At 36.8% G+C, this 21,648-nt stretch overlaps 2 protein-coding genes across 6 annotated transcripts; one reads left to right on the top strand and one right to left on the bottom strand.

The window, feature by feature from the left end:
- Positions 1-1,982: 1,982 nt before the first annotated feature.
- On the top strand, positions 1,983-12,721 carry mfn1b (mitofusin 1b). Of its 4 annotated transcripts, none has more exons than XM_083558894.1 (20): positions 1,990-2,177; positions 2,634-2,682; positions 3,426-3,460; positions 3,544-3,666; positions 3,764-3,899; positions 4,007-4,169; positions 4,502-4,626; positions 4,783-4,891; positions 5,831-5,938; positions 6,024-6,177; positions 6,787-6,854; positions 8,242-8,363; positions 8,618-8,744; positions 8,835-8,939; positions 9,609-9,711; positions 10,710-10,936; positions 11,072-11,260; positions 11,386-11,582; positions 11,768-11,902; positions 12,127-12,721. In XM_083558894.1, exons 4-20 carry the CDS (start codon positions 3,552-3,554, stop codon positions 12,194-12,196), a joined length of 2,253 nt encoding a protein of 750 aa, XP_083415020.1. In that variant the 5' UTR covers positions 1,990-2,177; positions 2,634-2,682; positions 3,426-3,460; positions 3,544-3,551; the 3' UTR covers positions 12,197-12,721. The 4 variants fall into 4 exon arrangements, with proteins under 4 accessions (XP_083415022.1, XP_083415020.1, XP_083415019.1 ...); XM_083558895.1 differs by having other exon boundaries at positions 2,040-2,177; positions 2,634-2,688; XM_083558896.1 differs by lacking the exon at positions 2,634-2,682 and having other exon boundaries at positions 1,983-2,007.
- Positions 12,722-12,773: 52 nt separating this feature from the next.
- Positions 12,774-20,806, bottom strand: LOC310735802 (guanine nucleotide-binding protein subunit beta-4-like). 2 transcript variants are annotated; one of them, XM_083558897.1, is made up of 10 exons: positions 20,567-20,806; positions 18,348-18,450; positions 18,199-18,237; positions 17,912-18,018; positions 17,489-17,552; positions 16,869-17,031; positions 16,349-16,415; positions 15,978-16,179; positions 15,676-15,892; positions 12,774-15,018 (listed from the first exon to the last, which is right to left on the bottom strand). In XM_083558897.1, the coding sequence occupies exons 2-10, from the start codon at positions 18,402-18,404 to the stop codon at positions 14,912-14,914; spliced, it is 1,023 nt and encodes a 340-aa protein (XP_083415023.1). In that variant the 5' UTR covers positions 18,405-18,450; positions 20,567-20,806; the 3' UTR covers positions 12,774-14,911. The 2 variants fall into 2 exon arrangements, with proteins under 2 accessions (XP_083415023.1, XP_083415024.1); XM_083558898.1 differs by having other exon boundaries at positions 18,348-19,089; positions 19,183-20,771.
- Between the last annotated feature and the right edge of the window lie 842 nt (positions 20,807-21,648).

The following is a 21,648-nucleotide window of genomic DNA, read 5'->3' as shown; positions in this document are numbered from 1 at the left end:
AAGGGGTAGAATACGTACAGACACTGTACTTCAAAGATTCAGTGCAGCCTTATATTAAGATAAATTGTCATCAGAATATATAATATAAGAGAAGAGGAATGAAAGTCAGTAGGAGTAAGACAGAGTGCATGTGTGTGAATGAGAGGGAGGGCAGTGGAGGGGTGCATGTGTGTGAATGAGAGGGAGGGCAGTGGAGGGGTGCGGTTGCAGGGAGAAGAGGTGGAGAAGGTGGAGGAGTTCAGGTACCTGGGGGTCAACAGTGCAAAGTAATGAAGAGTGTGTTAGAGAAGTGAAGTGAGTGATCGCAGGAGTGATGAAGTGAGAAATAATCAGGAAGCTACTTTGCATGCAATTTTTTATAAAAAAAATAAATAAATAAAAAAAATACAATAATTCTTAAAGGGGAGAGGGGGAACAATTTATTAAAAATAATATTAGGCTATTTAATAAACACAAAGTTAAATCAATGAACAGAAATAGACAAAAAGTGAATGCAAAAATTTTTGTTTTTTATATTTATGAATTCTTTTCAGCTACGTTTATTATATTGGAATATCTTCAGATAATAAAGAATGCAGACGTCAGTTATACTATTTGTCATTTGTGCTAAGCTTCTTACTGAAGTTGATGTTTCTAGAGATGACCAGAAGATGGCGTCAGTGGGTAGTTGTATAATTATAAGTACAAACAGAAGACGCAATATTTAATATTTTATTATGATAATATGTATATTTAACGTTTACGAAAGGAGTCTCTAGAGACAGCACTCAGGTTTCCTGCTACAGGAAACCATAAATTGTAAAAAACAAAAAACAAAAAAATAACATAAATTAAACAATACTTGCTGCGGTATAAGAGGAATAAAACAGTTTAGGATGAGTGCCTGTTTCACTACACAACCCTCTCTTTAATTATTTTTCAAACAGAACACATTCCTAAGTATTTTTTTTTTTTAATCTCAGAAATGTCAGCTAGTGTGAAAATAACTAATAATACCAGTTTAGGTATGGCACAACAAGGTATTATTGCATCCTCACAACTTTACAGCTTCAAACCTGAGCTCTGGCTACTGACTGGACAAGTTTTACATTTCTCACAAATCTCTCATCTCTGAGACATTTTCGCCATGTCCCTTCTCTGGGTTCTTCAGTTTCCTCCAACCTCCCAAAAAGCATATGGAAGATTGATGTAAAATGTATGTCTGCAAAGTGTCCTGTGCTGAAAATTTCCTGTCTCTGTCTGGGTCATGGTGTATTCTAGACTTATGTCTCAATTCAATTCAATTCAATTTGTATAGCAATTTTAACAATGTTTATTCTCCCAAAGCAGCTTTACAGAAATAAAAAGGTTTTACAATTTGAATTTATACTTAGTGCATATAGGTTTTTCTCTAATAAGTGAGCCAGTAGCAAAAGTGGCAGTAATACTCCCTGAGATGTTTATGAGGAAGAAACCTTGAGAGGAACCAAACTCAAACGGGAACCCATCTTTATTTGGGTGGCTCCTAATGACCATTTATTATTGATCCATCATTATTGAGGTGTGCTGTTTACTGACGTGTCTTAATGCAGAGCTGTTCGTTCAAATTGCAGTCATAGGTCATTTTTACAGTCTGGATCCACCATGACACCAACCATGATGAAACCACAGTTACTCAAGATGAATTAATGACATACATGATTGTATAAAAATGTAGTGATGTGTCTGGTAAATGTAATGGGTTGAGAGAGATGAAAGTAAATGGAAGTCAGTAGCATTATTTTCTGGGTAGTTCACTCTGTTAATCAACTATTCACGTGAAAATAAAGAGTCTCAGGCTCGCCTATTCTTCTGTGCTCTTCTTTTACTTCACGTGACCCTATATAAAATATTGTAACAAACATGAGGTGGAATAAAAACTCAAATAAAACCAGACTATAACAGCCTGAAGCAGAGTAAGTGGGTTATTGAATGTCTTCATGTCCTTGTGTGAGACAGGGTGATTGTTTTAGTGTGATGGTGGTGCTGGTAAGTCAGTGGTTTGTTTTCAGTAAAGAGATTCAGGCTTTTACTTTGGAGTCAGAAGCTCCACTGGTTTACACTCTGCATGTCGTCTGAATGTGTGTGTGTCAAATATTTTTCTTTAGCCACCGTTAGCATGTCAAGTCCAAATAGGATTTAATCAGTCTCTGAATCAGGTAAACAATCTATAAAGTCGCTATAGTTCTAAGTATTATTTATTGTGTCCTGTCTGTCATTAAGCTGTAATATCGAGTTTGGGGGAAAAATTGACATTGAACAGTTAGCCTGTTAGCAGCCTGCATTACCGGTGCATACCTTCAGTCGACTGAGTTATCCTAGACGACCCTGGCTCTTTAGTTTAGGGGTCTAAAAGCAAATAATACTTATGCATTACTGAAATTTATTCATCCGAAAGCACCAGTGTATTTTTGTTTATATGTAGCACGCGCTAGCCTGTATAGCTAGTCAGCTAGCTAAAGTATAGGTTGGATAATGAAACAAACCGAGGAAACAGAATCGAATCGTACCGTCATCTTGAGTTATATTTTCATGAACTAATATCAGTGGAGATTAAAAAAGTGCAAAATATACATTAATAACTTTTTCCTCTATGTATTGAATATCCTTTCCAGGTTTAGGTTGTTTATCATTAAGGCATACAAGAGGACATACACATTACTGGTAAATGTCAGAGCATACACCGTTGTTATTTCTAATGAGTCTTTCAATAAAAAGAATTAATACAAATATAAACTTTTTAGACCTCGTTGTTGTTTGATGTATGAATATATTAGAGCAAACGGCACCTTTCTTTTGGTTTCTGTTTGGTCGCCGATATGGCAAAAAAGATCAAATCACGATTCTTTTTAACGATATTTTATATTTACTGTGCATCACGATATTCAGTTTGTCAAAGGTTTGCTTATCAGGTTCCCCCCAAAAATCAAAAAATGTATATAGTTTTAAGTATTTAACGTATTCTGGAGGTGGTATCTCAGTGGTTAAGACTTTGAACTTATGATCAGAAGGTTGAGTTTAAATCTCAGCTTCACTGAACTACCACTGCTGGACCACTGAGCATGGCAACTAACCCTCAACTGCTCTGGATAAGGGCATCTGCCAAATGCCATAAATATAAATCTGAAATATTGAGATGGTTACTTGTATACAAGTTAAATACCCCAAACAATAGATTTTTTGCAGTCTAATAAGAAAAGAATATTCAATGTTTTTATAGTTTATTATTATTTCTTTTTCTAATCAGACCTGTGATTATGAATTTGCAATATGGACACTCAATCTAAAATAGGATTTAGTAAATAAATCTATATGAATTTATCAGTGAAATCACGTATTTAAATATAGTGGAAAATTGACCTGTATATTTATTTTTCTTTTTTTTTTTTTTATTTTTTTTTTTGCAGCTTTTGCATATCTACCTTGTTTGGAGACTTTGAAGGTATGACACAAGGAAAGTAATGTCCTGCCATAGGAAACATGATGGTAGTGAAATTTGAGCTTTGAATGTTGTCCTACTTACAGGCAAAAACATGGACCAAGAGGATCGCTCTCCTCTCAAACACTTTGTACTGGCCAAAAAGAAGATCAGCGATGTTTTCAAGCTGCTGCTTAATTATGTTGAGGAAGGTTCACAGTTTGTTAAAGGTGAAATGAAATTAACATTTGTAATTTTTTTGTGCTAAAGAAAGAATTTTTGTTCGGTATGATCTAAATAATTTTTTTTTATCTGTTTGTCTATCAGATACGTGTTATAATGAATCGTTAGAACACATTGCTAATAGAGATCAATTAGAGGAGATAGAGACGTACACCAGCAAACTAGCAGTTATAAAAGAGGTTTTGGCTCGCAGACATATGAAGGTGGCCTTTTTTGGAAGGTGAGTTTTATGGTACTTCCTTCTGATAATAAAATGATTTGTTAACTTGTAACCTAAGGCTGGATTTCTATAAAGGATGTGAATAGATTTTTATAATATTTCTCCAGAACAAGCAATGGGAAGAGCACTGTTATCAATGCCATGCTCCGTGACCGGGTGATGCCCAGCGGCATTGGTCACACAACAAACTGCTTTTTGAGCGTTGAAGGCACTGATGAAGATCGGGCTTATCTGAAGACTGAGGGATCAGAAGAAGAGAAGAGCATCAAGGTACGAACCCCCTTCACAAGATTTATTAACATTCTAACAACCAAAGGTGACATTATGGAATTGCAAATATCAGTAGCAGGGTTTTGTAATGTGACCAGATTTGGAGTTATGTTACCGCCTTAAAGCTGATAAATATTTTTTATAGCATCTCGGCCTGCATTGTTTCTCCTGTATGCCACAACAGCATGTACTTCTTATGTGCATAGCTACATTTACAAGTTGTAAAAATGGTTTGATGTTTGTTGTTTTGATTCTGTTATAACAGTTTTGTGTGCTTATTGGACGAGGAGCATTTAAACATCGTTGTAAGTGTGTATGTGTTTTTTTTGTAGACCGTCAATCAGTTGGCTCATGCACTGCACATGGATGAAAGTCTTGACGCAGGCTGTCTGGTTAAGGTCTTCTGGCCCAAAACAAAGTGTGCTCTTCTTAGGGATGACCTAGTACTCATGGACAGGTACATATTTATGGCAAATTGTCTTTGTTAAATGTACATTGTTGTGGTTTTGTTTATAGATGTGGACATGTCTTTTTCATGAGTATCACAATTAAGGTAAATAATTAGTTCAGGGGAAAACAGTAGGGTGACATTGATCGTGTTTTGTATCCACAGTCCTGGAACTGATGTCACCACACAGTTGGACAGCTGGATCGACAAGTTCTGTCTGGACGCTGATGTGTTTGTGCTGGTGGCCAACTCAGAGTCCACACTAATGAACACAGTGAGAAGTTGCTGCAGCACATCTTCCTGACAGCATTTCACAATTTTGTTATTCATAGCCTAGTTAAATTCAAAAATAGTAATTCCAACAGTAAGGGATTTAAACATTTTTATACTATGTATTGTGAGTGACTTCTAATTGACAGTAAGTCTTTTTACTGTCAAATGATCTGATGTGTGGAGTTGCAAGTTTGCCTAAGAGTGACTAGAGACCCAGAGTGGGGGAGTGGCACATTGTCGAGTGTTGTGATTGGTTGTATATTTGAGAGCAGTTGCTCATTCCCAGCTCTGTTTAGATCAGCTGAAGTATGAGAGGAATGCCGAGGCCTTTAAGGTCTTATATGAGCTTGCCGCAGAGCTGCAGCGTCGGGTTGTTTTTTTTTTGCAGCTGCAATATAATGTAATATACATGTAAACTGATTTAGGTTTAATCTTCTAAAAGCCTGTAAAAATATTGGTGAGCAAATTCAATGCCTGCTTTAACAGTCAATATTTAATATACCCTGCATACATTTAATTTATACAGCACATGAATTTACCGAACATTCAGCAGCTCATAAAAACAGTTAGAACCAGTCAGAAAAATAATATAATGCACAATGTCTACCTATGGTAGGGAGACAACCAGAAGTTAAAATCACTAACAATTAAATTTGGCCAGATTTCTAACTAGAGGATCAATTTTGTATGGGAAATGTGAGATGTTTTGTCGAGAAAACTTGAATAGATCAAAACAAACCCATGCCTAAACCACTTTAATGATGATACAGGGTAAAATGATTAATGTATAATATCTAAGTAACTGTTTAATTTGCCTTTAATTGTTTAGTCATGGAACACTTCTGCTCAGATAACACAGGCTGCACAGGCAAACTTAGGGTTTTTTCTAAGCTGAGATGCTTCCATGTTAACAAATTCCTTTTTGTTGCCGTCCTTAAAGGAGAAACACTTCTTCCACAAAGTAAACGAACGCCTTTCAAAGCCTAACATTTTCATCCTGAATAATCGCTGGGATGCTTCTGCCTCTGAACCCGAATACATGGAGGATGTAAGTGCCTTATAGTTTCTCATCACAAATTATATATACACATTAAATATGAACTGACTGATTTTACAACTACCTTTCACTTTAGGTGCGTAAGCAGCACATGGACCGGTGTGTGAACTTCCTGGTGGAGGAGCTCAAGGTGGTGGATCGCGAACAGGCTCACAATCACATCTTTTTTGTGTCTGCCAAGGAGGTGTTAAACTCCAGAATGCAGCGGGCGCAGGGTATGCCAGAGTCTGGTAAGCAGGAGGTCACTATCAGGGTACATGTCATTTTAACTGCCCCATCTCGCATGCTGTCCCTCAAGGGTAGTCTGAGGGAAGTCATAGTGTGACTCTGCCATCAAAAAGAGGGTCAAATATTATGATTGAAAAAACATTATTTATGCATACATTTGAAAAATCAGGCAGAAATAAAGACACGAACATGATGCTAACTTGCACAGACTTCATTAGAGGTAAGAGAGAATGTTATTTACAACAACAAAAAAGAAATGAATGTCAATTGCGATGAATCTGCATTATATTGCATATTCTATTAAAATGAATGAACGAATACATCAATTAATAATTAATAAAACCTTCACCCTGATAAATAACGTTTCTTAGTTATTGAAATACATGTTTCAAGTTTTAAACTCACATGCTCTGTTGCATTTGCTTTATGTTTTGTCTATAAATATGTATTAAATTCTTACAGCACTTTTAGTCATTTAGATTTTTGTGCCAGTGATGGATCAGTGACACCCTAATTGACTATAACTTTTTAAGCCTGCCTTTATCATCTTTCAAAAATCTCAACCCCTTGAGATCAGCTGCAGTGCTGAAGCTGTGAAGCTTTTTTTTCAGGTGGCGCATTAGCAGAAGGCTTCCTAGAGAGACTGAAGGAGTTCCAGAATTTTGAGAGGACGTTTGAGGCAAGTGATTGCTGAGAGAAAAAATCAGGATGAAAAATTATTTTATTTGAAGCAAGTGCATTGGAATATTGAGACCTGAGTATGTATTATTGATAGCAGCAAACTAGAAAAAAAAGCTTTAAAAAAAAAAAAAAAAGAACTCGATAGAAACCTACAAAAAATGTGTTAGTGTCTAACATTAATGTGGTAGTGTTCTGGTTTTTCTAAGATGGGGATAAATATTTACAAAAATTTGGACTCACTGTCACTAACTTGTTTTTTTCTCTTTTTCTGCCTATAGGCATAATTATGTTACAATAAGATTTTTCAGTTCCATCATAAATGTTAAGAAAGGGAGACAGATTTTAGATAGATAGGTAGCTATCATTTCAATATATTTTAGATGCACACACCAATAGTGACAATAGCACAAAAATTATCATGAGTCTTTTTTTCTGCTGCACCGTGCAGCTAAAGTGTAGGTTAAAGTGTAGCTTAATTACTCTGCCAGTTTATTTCCTGCCTAGCCGTTTTCATTTCCTAGGCCCATGTGCTCTTTTTCATCAACCTATGTGTTCATTGCTGAAGTCTAGATTTGCTAAGGCGAGGACACCTTTCTCCTCAGTTCGCCTTTAAACTTATGGTTTCCTATTTCATGTTTCACTGCTTTTGTGGATTGTTTGTGTACTTTATATGGTTTTGAGTTCTGTGTTTTCTAAACAATTTTTAAGCGATTTGAAATTTTTCCTATTTGTTGATTTCACGGATTGATGACAAAAAAAAATAATTATTCGATTATTCAATTATGCGATACATGTAGACAGAAAGGTTTTTATATGTGCAAAATGTAAAACATTTTACAATGTTAAAAATTGGCCAGTTTTTAAATTGACTCCTTATTATTTTATTTTAAATCACAAATAAAAAAAAATTCAGATTTTGGTAGCAGAAAAGTGTTTTGTGACTTATCACTGTAACAGTATTATCATCTGAATTGCTTCAAAAACGGCTGCATAATGATTTAACAGATCTCCAGATACACAAAAAGACCGAATTATTGTTCAGAAAATACAGAATTTGAAAAAAAAAAAAAAAAAAAAAAATTTCCTTTTTTTTTTTTGTTGTTGATATAGTTTTATTTCTGTTGCACATTTGTGTTTATATATTGAGATTTGTGATGTTTGTCTTTTTAATTTTCTCATATTTTGACCTGATTTGAATGTCTTGCATTTTTGCATTTTATTTACTGTAAGTTACTGTGAGATGAAGCATGACGCTGCAGTGGTACAGGCCTGCTGCTGACTGTTCTTATCATCCTATAACTCTGTTCGGGATGAGCCGGAGCAGCAGGTCAGTATCTCGCCCCAATTAAGTCGCTCATTCCAGTAATACGTATATGGCCTCGCAGGAGTGTATCTCGCAGTCAGCAGTGAAAACAAAGTTTGAGCAGCACACAATCAGGGCTAAGCAGATCACTGAAAGGGTTCAAGGCATCATGGATCAAATCCACATCGCAGCCGCTGAAAAGAGGTGGGTCCACTTTTTTATTAGTATCTTTTGAGATTTACTCTGGTACAGCTGGTCCACTCTGTTTTTTACTGACTGGTATATCCACTAAGTTATTTCTACAGGCCAGTGTGACATTCAGGGTACATTCAGCTTTATCAGTTATGAATCATGTCTCTGTTATAAAGAGCCGATTACTGTACTGTTAAGTATATTCATATTTGTAAACAGCAAGAGGTATCTGTGAATCTGTGGTAATAATACTAACGTTTGATCAGGGTGGCCTCTCTGGAGGAGAGAGAGTATCTGATGGATCGTTTGGAGTTTGTCCGAAATCAGCTCAACCTTCTCATTGATGATATTAAAAAGAAAATTAAGACTGTCTCAGAGCAAGTGGCCAACCAGGTAGAGATAGCAGAATGCATTACTGTTCTAGAACGTATGAGTTTTAGACAGTTATTAAGCTGTGTTTATTTCTGTGTCGGCCTCTACCAGGTATCGAATGCCATGGCAGAGGAGATCTGTCGCCTCTCTGTGCTCATAGATGAGTTTCGTGCAGACTTTCACCCTTCTCCTCATGTGCTAAAAATCTACAAATCAGTGAGTTGACTTTCTCTTGGACACCTGTAATTCTGATATTTAACATTTTTAAGTTATTTCAAAGGCTATTTTGCTATGTTATGAAAAGTTTCATGTTAAAAAAAAAAAACCTTAGCCGAATGATGTCTTTAATGGCAAGTTTGTGATGATTTACTTTTTAGCCTTCCTTCATTGGTTGGTTATATTACTCTTCTGGCTCCAGTAGAAAAACATTTTCTGGGGTAATGTTCTAACAAAAGATCTCAAGGTTTAGACTCTCTCCTTTTGAAGGTTCCTTTTTCAAGGGGAATTATACATGTACGGTAAAATCAACACAAATTGTGAATTACTTGTCATAAATGTTTTATTTACTACTTTAAAAGAATAATACAATAATAAAATAGTTTTTCAAACATTGTTTAATTTATTAGTACAAACTCTGTTTTGAAATGTTACTCCGAACTTACAGATTTTTCACAAATTTTTCCAAATGAAAAGTCACGAGTGTTGAGGCCACGGGTATCGATGTTCCACTTTATCACATTTCAGACACTAAATATTTCATGAAAGATTGACTACATTTTTACTAAAGAGAAAGTGTGGGTTATTTTTACAAAATAGTTCTAGTAATGAGAATAATGTATATAATCTTGTCAACAAATGTGTGAAATGTGCAAACCTCTTTCTCAGGAGCTGCTTAACCATGTGGAGAAGGGAATGGGAAAGAACCTGGCTTTCCGCTGCTCTGATGCAGTCAATCTTTCCGTGCAGTCTTCTCAAAAAGAAATGATCGGTATGTGTGGCTGCCGTAATGAAAGTCAGCAAAAATCCCACTTACTTAATGGTGATGTTAAAAATATGCAGAAGTGTATTATGTAAGAAATAAAATGTCATGCAGTGTTATTCAGTGACCGGATGGTGTGATTCTGTCCAACCTGAAGCCGTGTTGGATCAATAAAAGCATTAATTCCCCTAATATCCGACAGCAAATTGTGACACATCCTTATAGTTATGTTTCTAGTAGGGGTGTCCTAGACTAAGGATTTTCATAGCTAAATCAGATGTGTCAAGTCTTGCCTATAGTCGAATTGTAGTCGAACCGTGTGTGCGTGTGCCAGGAGGGGTGGGGGTGGGGGGTAGAGCACGAGTGCGCTCTTAGTACAGCGCAATGTCGATGCACTGAAAAACAAACATTAATTTTCAGAAGTAAATTAGAATATACCTTTACAGAATCTCCCAGACAAATATTTATATCCTGCCTCCAAGATGCTCTTGTGTCAGTCACTGGTCATGTAAAGTGAAACTTAAATCAGTCATGGGGTGGTTGGATTTATTCATGCACGTATAACAATTTATTAAAAGCTACTTTCTTTTCACATTTTTATTTAATCATAATAGGCTGTATATTAACTTATTTGGAGAAAACTAGTAGTTCTAAGTGAAATCAGACATTGAGCACCCCAATAAAACCAAAATGGCATGATCCTTGTTACACAACATCTCTGCGAAGATTGTAAGATTGGTAGTCGAATCCGGATCCTTCTATTGAAGCATCAAATCTTCCGACTATTCAGGGTCACCCCTAGTTTTAAGTGTTGTGAAGCATCCCTGAAAAACAAGCTTATCACTTTTGTTGTAACAGCTATAAACAGCCATTCTTTAACCAGCCTCCTTTTCTCTCTCTTGAAACTACTATGACAAACGTTTTTCTGTTTACCCAGACATTTTTTTATTAAAAACAGTTTAGCACATTGTCCTCTAATATTCTTCTCCTGCTCTCTATGCTGACAGAATGTTTGCAGCCTTTGCTCCCACCTGATGTTCAGAGCCAGATCCACATGCTGATTCCTTCCAAAAAGTTTGACCTCAGCTATGACCTGAACTGTGCGACGCTTTGTGCTGATTTCCAGGAAAATATTGAATTTCAATTCTCTCTTGGTTGGACTGCTCTTGTCAGCCGTTTCCTCGGTCCAGCCAATGCCAAGCGTGCCCTCATGCTGGTCGATCAAAACCTTCAGGTAGCCTCAGATATTAATGGCTCCATCGTGTAAAAATATAATTTCAAATTTAACCTTTTTGATACTTTAAAACACATTTGTTACACATCACAGAGGAACATCTTACAGTATTTTTCTTTCATTTGTCCTTGTCAGCTCACACGTCCTTTGGCCACCACTCCAGTAAGTGTCACCGGACAGGCCCCACCCCCTAGAGTTGCTGCCACTACTCCGAACGAATCCCAGGCTATTATAAGCCAGGAGGAGCTCATGATGTCCATGATCACAAATCTGGCTTCCATCACCTCACGCACGTCCATGAGCGTGCTCATTGTCGGAGGAATGGTGAGTAGCATAAGAATTCAAAAGTGGGGAAAAAAGTTTTCTATAACTCCGTTATTTTTATAATACTGTGATCGTAATCCACGGGCAATAAACATGGTGAAATAATCACCCCATTTCTCTAACAGGTGTGGAGGATGATAGGCTGGAGAGTCATTGCTTTATCCACCAGTCTTTATGGCTTGTTGTACTTATTTGAGAGACTCACATGGACAACCAAGGCTAAAGAGAGAGCCCTTAAGAAGCAGTTTGTAAATTACGCCACTGAGAAACTCCAACTGGTCGTCAGCTTCACCAGTTCAAACTGCAGCCACCAAGTGCAGCAGTAAGTAACTCACTTATGCATTTAACTACACTGCTAATGCATAATCTCTTATAATAGAAGCACTGGGGTTCTTCTGAAATTGATCTTTGCGTGTTAATTTGTTTTACTCCATTTTTTTAAATCTTCAGTAATAAAAATGTTAATTTGGTTGTACACAGTTGTGAGTGATGGTTTGTGCCATGCAGGGAGATCACCAGCACGTTTGCAAGACTATGTCAGCAAGTGGATGTTACGCAGCGGGACCTGAACAGTGAAATTTGCCGCCTGTCAACAAAAATTCAGCAGCTGGAGATGGTCCAGAGCAACTCCAAATCGCTTAGGTCAGCAAACAACTTTTTAGGACATTAATAAATAATTTAACTTAATGAATAATTAAAACCATTTACAATGTGAAACCATTGGAAATTCGTTAAATCTCGGTTCCATTTGATTGTCCAAATGTAACCTGTAAAGCATAGCCTGCATGTCCCCCCCACATTCATTCAAATTACAACCATTATATTTTTTGTCTCTAGATGATTTATTTTTTTTGTTGTATTTGCAGACACAAAGCCACAGAGTTGGAGAGGCAGCTAGAGAGCTTCAAAAGCCAGTACCTCCAGCCACACAACTGAATTCCCTATTCTTACTCAGCACCTTGTCTCAGGCGACATACCATGGGACTTTTCGTTTATTCCACCAGGAAATAAACAGGTTTGATTGCTGTGTTTAACTTAGCTTAAATCTGTTCTGTAATGAAATCAGATTGATCTCTGAAAACACTATGGTATGAACTGTGACAGAAAAAAAACCATAAAAACGAAAATGAAAAGAGATGAATTGTAGAATGACTTCATGGGACTTCTCAGAACACTGTAAAGCAGTTTGTATCTAACAGAACCAGATTTCATTGTTCACATCCATATAACATTAAACTGAGCCCTCTTCTCAATTGTTTTCTAGAAGAGAATGTTCAGAAATTATTTAATATCAGTATTTTGAAGGTATCCTTTTGATCAGTGCCTATATTTCAGTATGTTCCTTAAAAAAACTTTGATTCTAACCCCACGTGAAGGATTTTTGTGCTTTGTAAAATTGCGAAAAATCTGTCTAAAAATTAATAAAAAACTAAATAAAATATTCCCCATGATTGTGTAAAATTGCTTGCCTTTTTTTTTTTTTTTTTATTAAGTAATGTGAGCAACCAACAGATTTGGTTAAAAATTTTATTTAATACAATATCAACTTATAGTAACACCAATATCACCAAGCCACTGTACAAATACTAAAACAAACAAAAAAAAAACTGTTGAGACTATAAAAGATTATTTTTTTTAAATGAGTAGTCCATACGATGGCACTATAAAATATCAAGGAAGAAAAAAAAAAAAAAAGCCTTTTTTTTTTTTTTACTGGCTTAAAAGATTTTTTTAAGGAGCAGGGGCAGGTATCTATTTCTGCTTAGTGGCCCTGCGGTGTTTCACTTTATATAAAAGGCTTAATACAGTGTTAATACAGTTTCTGTCCAACAGAATAAAATCCATACAATTTAAGAAAACCAACACTTCATTCTGCAGTTAAAAACAGCAACGCTGTTAATGCCGTTGGGATTTCACTGAAACACTCGCTACAATACACTCTGCTCTACACATATTTAAGCACCAGGGTTGTACAACATGTGGCTGCATTCTAACAGTGTGTCCACTATGCTCACTTGTTGAAGCAATTTTCTTAATCATTTATGTTCCACAGTCAAGTTGAACAATGGCACACATATTGGCATAAAAAATGTCTTTGAATGTTCTGATGAATGTAGGTAAGACTACACACTAAGGCATTTCAAAAGATCTGGTTTATAATACAAAATAAATAAATGTTGAATGGTCTGGATGCATCAAATCACTGCTTGGAATTGTAATGGACATGGCTGAAAATGCTAAAGCACTGCCAATTTTGTTCCTTTGGTTACTGCTGATACACACTGATAAAAGAATGAAATACTGCAATGTTTAGGGGTAAAGGCAAAACAGGCACACTGCCTTATGCACAATATATCTAGTGTTCTTCATTAGCAGCAGCCTAAATTTAATTTCACAGCTAGAATAGTTAGCATGCTACAGTCTTGACCAAACAAACAAACAGCTCATTCAGGCTATTGTAATGTAGATGGCTTTATAATGAACTACAGACTAATCATTGATCCTACACTGCACATGTCTTGTCTGCGTCTTCAGGTTTTCAACATTGTCTAAGTAGCACTTGGAATGGGTTCAAGTCAGAATGAATTTTCAGGTGGATCCGAATAATCAACAGTGCAGAACAAAAATAACCTTTTACATGTTGTGTACTGCAGTAATAATAATGTGAATTGATATTATGAAACTTATTGTGGCCACTGAGGAGGGGAAAGGAAAAAAAAAGGAAAAAAAGATCATGCTGTGGTGTAAGGTAGAGCAGAGATTGGAGTTTTTGGATGGCAGCAGTATCCTGGTACACTAAAATAACACATCAGTGCAGAATCATCTGGTATCAAGGCAATACAAGAGATATTCAAGCTCTTAGGTTCTCAATTTGGATTAATTCCAAGAATCAGGAATCAAGTCTAAAGTCTATTATACTAGAAAAATAAGGGATTTGGTCTAAAAAATTAATACCCAGCAGCAAACATATTTTGTGGACACGTTTAGGTATGTAGCTGCTGATTGCACACAAAAAGTCCCATAATGCCCTTTAGCTATCTAGTATCCTAAGGTCAAGATAATTTTTTTCACAAAAGGAACCGAGTAGAAATCAATACTGAAGCACAGTTTTATTTTGTTTCTGTTGCTTATGCCGAAAAGTCGCTACCCACCCCCTATTTATTTAATCTGTATATTAAACACCTGTGCTTTACTATCATCATTTAGGAAATTAGCGGTTTCATAAAAAAAATAAAAATGCAAATGACCGCAGGTGCTAAAGGGCACTGGCATAAAGGTATCTGTAAAAAATAACCCAGACTTTAAATATACGGTAAATGACGCCTCTCCAAAACAAATAGCTATAATGGGTTGCAATCAAACTACAAAAATATATACAATAACATTGTGTGAGCATATATATGGCATATACATGGGCATATTGCTTTACATATATACCATATTTATATTCATATACTGTACATTTGTATGTACATAAAGCACAATGATGCCCTCCATCGATTCTCAATAACCACCTGTCTGACCTCTGTCGAGTCAGCTTGGGCCTCTTCACAGGAATGTGTTGTAATAAGTGAAGACAAAAGGCATGTTGTTCTCACAGTTGAGATCTGTAGTGATGTTGCAGTCCTCCAGAAAGTCCAGCTGTAGGGCTTAGTTCCAGATACGGAGGAAGCTATCCCAAGAGCCCGTGGCTACGCCCATGCCATCATCAGTCACTCCTAGACAGCTAACCCTGTTATCATGGCCCGCAAGGACACCTGGGTAAGGATATGAAAAGTTAATGTAACTAACTCGAGTGCTGTAAGAAGCAGAGGAAATAAAACTGTAAATTTGGCTTTGCTTTACTTGAGATTATGTTTGTGCCGTTCAAACCCAGATAAACTAGAATTGCTATATTTCAAAAGTACCATTAATGTCATGATGTGTGAAATGTAATGCTAATTCTGCTGATTCAATGATTTCTGAATGGATCAACAATCTAACAATCAACACTACAATATCTCACAAAAAAGTAATGTAAATGTTATAGCAGTTAACTATAGTAACTCCAGTAGCTACTCATAGGTAACTACACTTTACTCTATCTCTTTACGTTCTTTCACAAAGATGTCCCAAAGCAGAAATTTTTTTGTGTTTGTACATTTGCCAATACTTGAGCTTATCTTGTTCACTCACTACTTCTGGCTTCCAACAATACCATTTAACAACTACAGATGAGATGTCATTAAGTGTTATGCTCCATTAACTATATTTTGCGTGTGAAGGGCCTATAAGATTACAACTTTCTATCGCCAGAAAAGTGTATGAAACACTTTTGAGAAAAGGCATCCCCAGGCCCTTATAAATTCGAACACTGCAAAATAAGTTAGCAATCTTAGAGAATGTACAAGTACGAGAATAAATAATGACGTCACCTGCTCGTTCGCCCTTTAATGTGTCCCAGACGTTGCAGTTGAAATCATCATAGCCAGCGAACAGCAAGCGGCCACTCTTGGAGAAAGCCACAGACGTGATGCCAAAGATGATACTGTCATGCGTGTACATCATGAGCTCCTGATCCGCACGCAGGTCAAAAAGCCTGCAGGTGGCATCATCTGAGCCCGTAGCAAAAGCATTTCCATTCGGGAAAAACTACAATACCAGAGAAGTTACTAAACACAGGGGTGCACTGTTTGATATACAAAGTGCAAGAACATTCCCTTTGATTGACACTTACACAGACAGCATTAATGTCGGAAACATGGCCGATGAAGGTCTGTCTGCACATGCCATCTCGAATGTCCCACAGCTTGGAGGAGGCATCACAGGCACCTGATACGAAGGTCTTAAGATCAGGGCTGAGTGACAGACTCATCACATCACCAGTGTGGCCTGTGAATGTGGTGGACTGCTGGCCTGTTTCAATATCCCACAGTGCACTGGAGAGTAAGAGTTCTCAATCAGCTACGCTTGTGCAAAGATGCAGATTTCATATATACAGTTATAAACCCACAATGCTGCTGGGTACTTTATCAGTTTATTTGCCAATGTTGAACGTTGCCAATAATGTGTATACATAAAACAAAGAGCACAAATTCTACCACTCACCAAGTAGTGTCCCCAGAGCTGGTGACAATCTGGTTATCACTGAAGAACCGGCAACAAGACAAGTATCCTGCAGTGAAAAGCAGACAAACATTAAGAGAATTCCATTCAATTAATTAAGAATTATTCAATGATGGATTGATTATAGGTCACATAACTGTGGGGGAAAATAACCTGGAACAAGCATATGATACGTTTAATAGAATGCAGGAAAACCCTTTTCCCTTGAGAAAGAGTAATGTACCAGAGTTATTTAGAAAACTAGATGGCCTCTAAGAACAATACATTTCTTTAAAACATGTTTGTCAGACCCTGGTCGATATAAAACTTTTTTTTTTTTTTTTTTTTTAATTATGGTCAGATTTTCTACTGTGAATATTGAAGTCTATGAGTTTAAAATAACACTGTACAATCACACAGTTACAATGCAGACAAAAGTGATTTTCATCCATCATATGAAGAGCAATTTGTCGTGCGAGGTAACAACCTGTTGTTTCTGTTTGTATAAGAATGTATGCTTTACCGGTGTGTCCAGGAAGTTCTCTGGTAACCCTGACGTTACCCTCCCGGGTTTTCAGGCTGTAAATGGAACAGATGTTGTCCAGGCCGCCGCAGGCCACATAGTTGCCTGAAGGGGCGTAGGCACACGTCATCACCCAGGATGAGCGCAAAGGAATTGCATGCACCTGAGAGATTAAACCACAAAATACAAGTGTGTTGCGTCATATGCTGGACTACATTTCTCTATAAATTAGAAAAGTGTACATGTATGATGTATCCAAAACAAATAAATGATTCAGTTCTTCTTTTTTCATTTGAATGTTTGCCACGAATGTTCACATGGCATCTGACTAAATTGTGTACATTGAGACAGACAACAAAAAAGTAATGCGAGATTTTTTAACTTTCATGCAGGCACAAACAAGAGGTCAGATGTGAGGCTCATGTGACAAAAACATTCATAGTAATGAATACAGAGTGTTTATTATTATTATTATTATTATTATTATTATTATTATTATTCTTTGTAACTGCTATTTCTAGCACTAAAGTGGTACAGATTCAGCCATATCTACTGGTATACATTGTGATGCTTATACAAAATAAATTACTAGACTATAGCAAATAGCCTTGATGCATTACCTTGTTTGTTGTGTAGCTGTCCCAGATGATTAATTTGCCATCCTGGGACGCGCTGACAAGTAACCTGAACATAAAACATACATATACATTTTTTTATGTCTCATAGACGACAAAGATCACAGATATTTATCAGACCACAGAGGATTGAAGACCGATACTGCAGGAATTATTTTAAATATGAGCTCCACTAATTTAAGAAATGTCTTCTGATGTAATGTTCATCAATGTTTTATAAGTGGTCCCCTGGAAAAATCACAACAGGCGTTCCTTGCTCAAACTCATACACTCTGCATGTCAGTGGTAAACAGGGAAGCAGCTACTATAGATCATAATAAAGTTAAAGTAATGCCAGTAAAGCAACAATGACAATACAAAAGCTGAACAATGTTCAGTTAAAATTAACACACACGCACGCACGCACACCTCGAGTCGCTGCCCCAGTGCATGGCATAGATTTTGGCAAGATGTCCCCTAAGAGTACGCCTGGTCCTCATCTGTATCCTTCCTGCTGAGTCGAGACCAGCAGTGATCTAGAAGGCAAACACAATGATATGATGTGACAGTGCATATTACAGTCACAGTTAAATAAACAAAATGAATAATCCACACATTATGAACAATCAGTAGCGGTTCTAGACAGGTCCTTTATTCCAAATAACAATACAATTTATTAAACTGTGTGTTTAATCCTAACACTTGTGAAAATATACCTCTGAAAGCGTAGAGTCACTACATGCCTTTCTGGCATCCTGTTCAGGAAACAAAGCGCAATGTTAGGAAAAACTGGTTTGACAAAAGGAGTAATCCTAATACAGTGTAGAGCACTTCATAACTTGCTGCGTCTATTAGCCCCTCTTACCCGGATCTGACTGCGAAGTTGCTCAGCCTCTTGGCGTAACTGTTCCAGTTCGCTCATCGTCCCGGTATGATGCAATTTTTAAATCAGAGAGACCAGCTGGTACCTGCACCACAGACAGACACTGTTCAGACGTGGAATAAGGCTTAAGACATATGTGAACTTTGATTCATTTTCTATTCAAAATCTTGTTTCACAATGAGCAACATCTGAAAAACATTGTATATGTGGTTAAAGCTCACTGTATAGACACTAAAAGCTTACAAGGCAGTTACTCTACTATCTGATCCCAAATATTTAAAGCTCTCTGATTTTTCCCACCCATGTTTCTATGATCCAGTCTATAATTTCACATTGTATGCATTGTACAGACTGTAATTATGCATGCACATGGATATAAAAATGGTAAAACATGCCATCATGATAACTATTCCAATACCGATGCAGTGTTAAGCACACACTTAGAACCAGGCAGAGAGAGCACAAATCAATGTACTTGTAATGCACCTTTTAAATGTGTGGAAGTGAAAGACAACTTTTGTCTTTATTTTAAGTTTTTATACAGCGGAGTTAAAACAATAGTTGGAAATAGCATTCTTCTTTGATTTCGTTCTACCAGAAAGGAAATCAGCTTGCTTTTTCACATCCAAGTTGAAAGCACTAGTAGTTGTCATTGACCTGAAACCACACCAGGACCCTTATCACTGCAGCATCTTTACTGAGGAAATGAAAACTCCATTTAGAGCTTCGATAAATGTAAACAGGACAGAGTTTGTTATCATTTTATAATCTAGAAGATTACCCAGCCAATAGGATGGCACCCATAGACAATACTAACAGAAGTGCTGCTAACCAACGACACCCCATCACACTGTGTGGCAGCAAAGCTTGGCACTGAGCAAAGCAAGCATGGTTTCATCATGCCGCTTCAATTCAGTAAATGATGGCAGAACAAATATGAAACAACAAGGTGACAGGAAGCTTTGTACAATTTACCTATTTCATATCCTAACATTGACATGCTGACACAGCATATTTCATTATTACCAGCAGTACAGGCAGATCAATATAATTATAAACACTACAGTAGATTGCACTTAAATTTCTGTATGTTATATTTTCAATATTGCATTCATTCATCTTTAGTATTTTTTCTATACACCTATGAAGTAATTTACAGTCATCACCCACTGCCATGGTTTTGGGAGGTAAAAGGAAACCAGAGAATCCAAAGGAAACCCACAAGTAAACATAAACAGACAGTAACCTGAGCTACGGTTCAAACCAGGGAACCTGAGCTGTGAGGGTGAAAACCTGCAAAATCGTGTCCAAAATTATTTCAGCTGCTTGATTTTTTTGAATTTTACGAATTCCCAAAACCACAGAAATTTCCAGCTGAGGCACCTGAGCTTCATTCATGTATACAGCTGTATGTGTACCGCTGTGTAACTACTGTCTGTCACAAAATTATTGGCCCCCTTTTCCATAGACAAACACAAACTCTTGATTTGTTGTTTAAAAAAAGTTTTCATTATTAGTTTCATTTGAAATAACATGCATTTGGATGATTGCAGTAATGCTGGTATTGTTTGTACAGCTAGAGAAACTGCACATACTTCCCAGTTTACTCATCTAAAACTGAAAGTAAAAGTGTTTAGAATGAAGAAAGGATACTTGCCAGGACTATTACACGTTTGATATTGAAATCATTGTGATTTGTAATCATGTTAAAACTCAAAATAAAATTGAGTGTATTGAATTCACAGGCCTTGGTGTAATCAGTCTTGTGTTGCAACTGCTATGGCAGAATCTCTAAACTTCCGGCCTCTTTACAGATTTTGACATATCAGTAAAATCCCGGAAAAAAACCGAAAAAACAAACCAAAACAAACTAAATCGACCGCTGAGATGAAAACAGTATCGTTTCAACAAACTGCTCCTGTTTCCGATGAGTTTTTTACTCTCACAGGCCGCACACGGAAAAAACAGGTTGTAAACACTCTTTCGTCCAACCTGTTTCACGGGCAAAACTGTTCAATTAGCAATTAGTAGCTATTACTTTAAAATTTAAATAATGCATCCCTGTCCAACATTTCAGCATTTAGTATCACTAAAAAAGAGTTCAACTTGTTGCTCGGAGTGTGTTCGTTTCTAAAAGCAGGAAATCCGGCCGAAATTGAGAGAAAAATCACAGGCGAGTTATTTGCGCTTTATAACGTTACCTGAATCAAGCTCGTCGTTTTGCTCTAACCTAGCTGCTTTCAAAATCCACACATGGTGACTGTTGTACGAAAAATATCATAAAGTAATATTTTAAAAAAAAAGAAGAAACTCAAACAGTAAATAAAGCGCACTCGGTTTTAGTAATTGTAATAGATTTAAAGGGCCATGCACCCTCGGCTCGGCTCAACTCAATTTTCAACAAGCTGTCTCTTCACCACACCCATAGAGAAAACGGGAACATGGCAACAGCACAGGATCAGGGGGGTGCACAAGTTATATATTTCTCATATGTGGTTATACTATGGTAATACTATTGAGCAACTGTTTATATTCTTAGAAAGTCGGATAATCTAACATAATCACTCACACAAGGTTTAAATAGGTTGACAAAAAACTGTCAAAGTGATCACATTAGAAATCGACGTTCCCTCTACAAAAAACTCGGATGGTTTAGTCGGTCGGCTGCCTCAACACAGCAGCGGTATGAGAAACAGGAAGTGTATCCGTTACGTATGTGGGTTCAGGCTGAATCCCAAATGGCTCTCTAATGAACAAAACGTGCACAGTGTAGGGCGGAGATGCCAATTATATCACATCATATGAGTGCACTTATTTGGGGAGTAGAGAGCAATTTGAAATTTGGCAGATTTGTCTGGTTGCTCCTGGGAAAATACCACACTGTTCATACTGTTCAAACTGTTTTCTGTGGAAGTGAGTGTAGCTTTAACGTTCTCCTCATGTCTCCCAGAATGTTCCTATAGGTGCCAACATTCGAGATGAATGTTAACAGTCACAAAAGTACATTAGCTGTAACTAAAATGATTTACAAAAACCCCTCTCCACACACACAAACAAACAAACAAAACAAACAAAACAAACACTTGAAATTGAAACTAAAAAAAGAACACTGACAAACTGATGGGCATAATACATTTTTAAATACTGTATTTATATTTATCCTATAAACTGAGCTCAAGGGCATATTGAGGGTTAGTCTGCTGTAAACTGCTCAATGTCTCTAAAATTGTAATCTAGTCACTTTCATTAAGTATATTTTTCAGACTCGACTGATCTCTGTGTA

Source organism: Silurus aristotelis, assembly GCF_946808225.1.
Source record: "Silurus aristotelis genome assembly, chromosome: 13".
Lineage (NCBI taxonomy): Eukaryota > Metazoa > Chordata > Actinopteri > Siluriformes > Siluridae > Silurus > Silurus aristotelis.
Note: the sequence above shows the minus strand (reverse complement) of the source record. Positions and strands in the feature narration are given on the sequence as shown.

Excerpts from the sequence above, each read along its gene's own strand:
- mfn1b (XM_083558896.1), top strand. The coding sequence starts at position 3,552 with ATGGACCAAGAGGATCGCTCTCCTCTCAAACACTTTGTACTGGCCAAA. Across the intron at positions 5,939-6,023 it reads AACCCGAATACATGGAGGAT|GTGCGTAAGCAGCACATGGA; the intron begins GTAAGTGCCTTA and ends CTTTCACTTTAG. Across the intron at positions 8,745-8,834 it reads CAGAGCAAGTGGCCAACCAG|GTATCGAATGCCATGGCAGA; the intron begins GTAGAGATAGCA and ends GGCCTCTACCAG.
- LOC310735802 (XM_083558897.1), bottom strand. The coding sequence starts at position 18,404 with ATGAGCGAACTGGAACAGTTACGCCAAGAGGCTGAGCAACTTCGCAGT. Across the intron at positions 18,019-18,198 it reads GTGACTCTACGCTTTCAGAG|ATCACTGCTGGTCTCGACTC; the intron begins GTATATTTTCAC and ends TTTGCCTTCTAG. Across the intron at positions 17,553-17,911 it reads CACTGGGGCAGCGACTCGAG|GTTACTTGTCAGCGCGTCCC; the intron begins GTGTGCGTGCGT and ends TTTTATGTTCAG.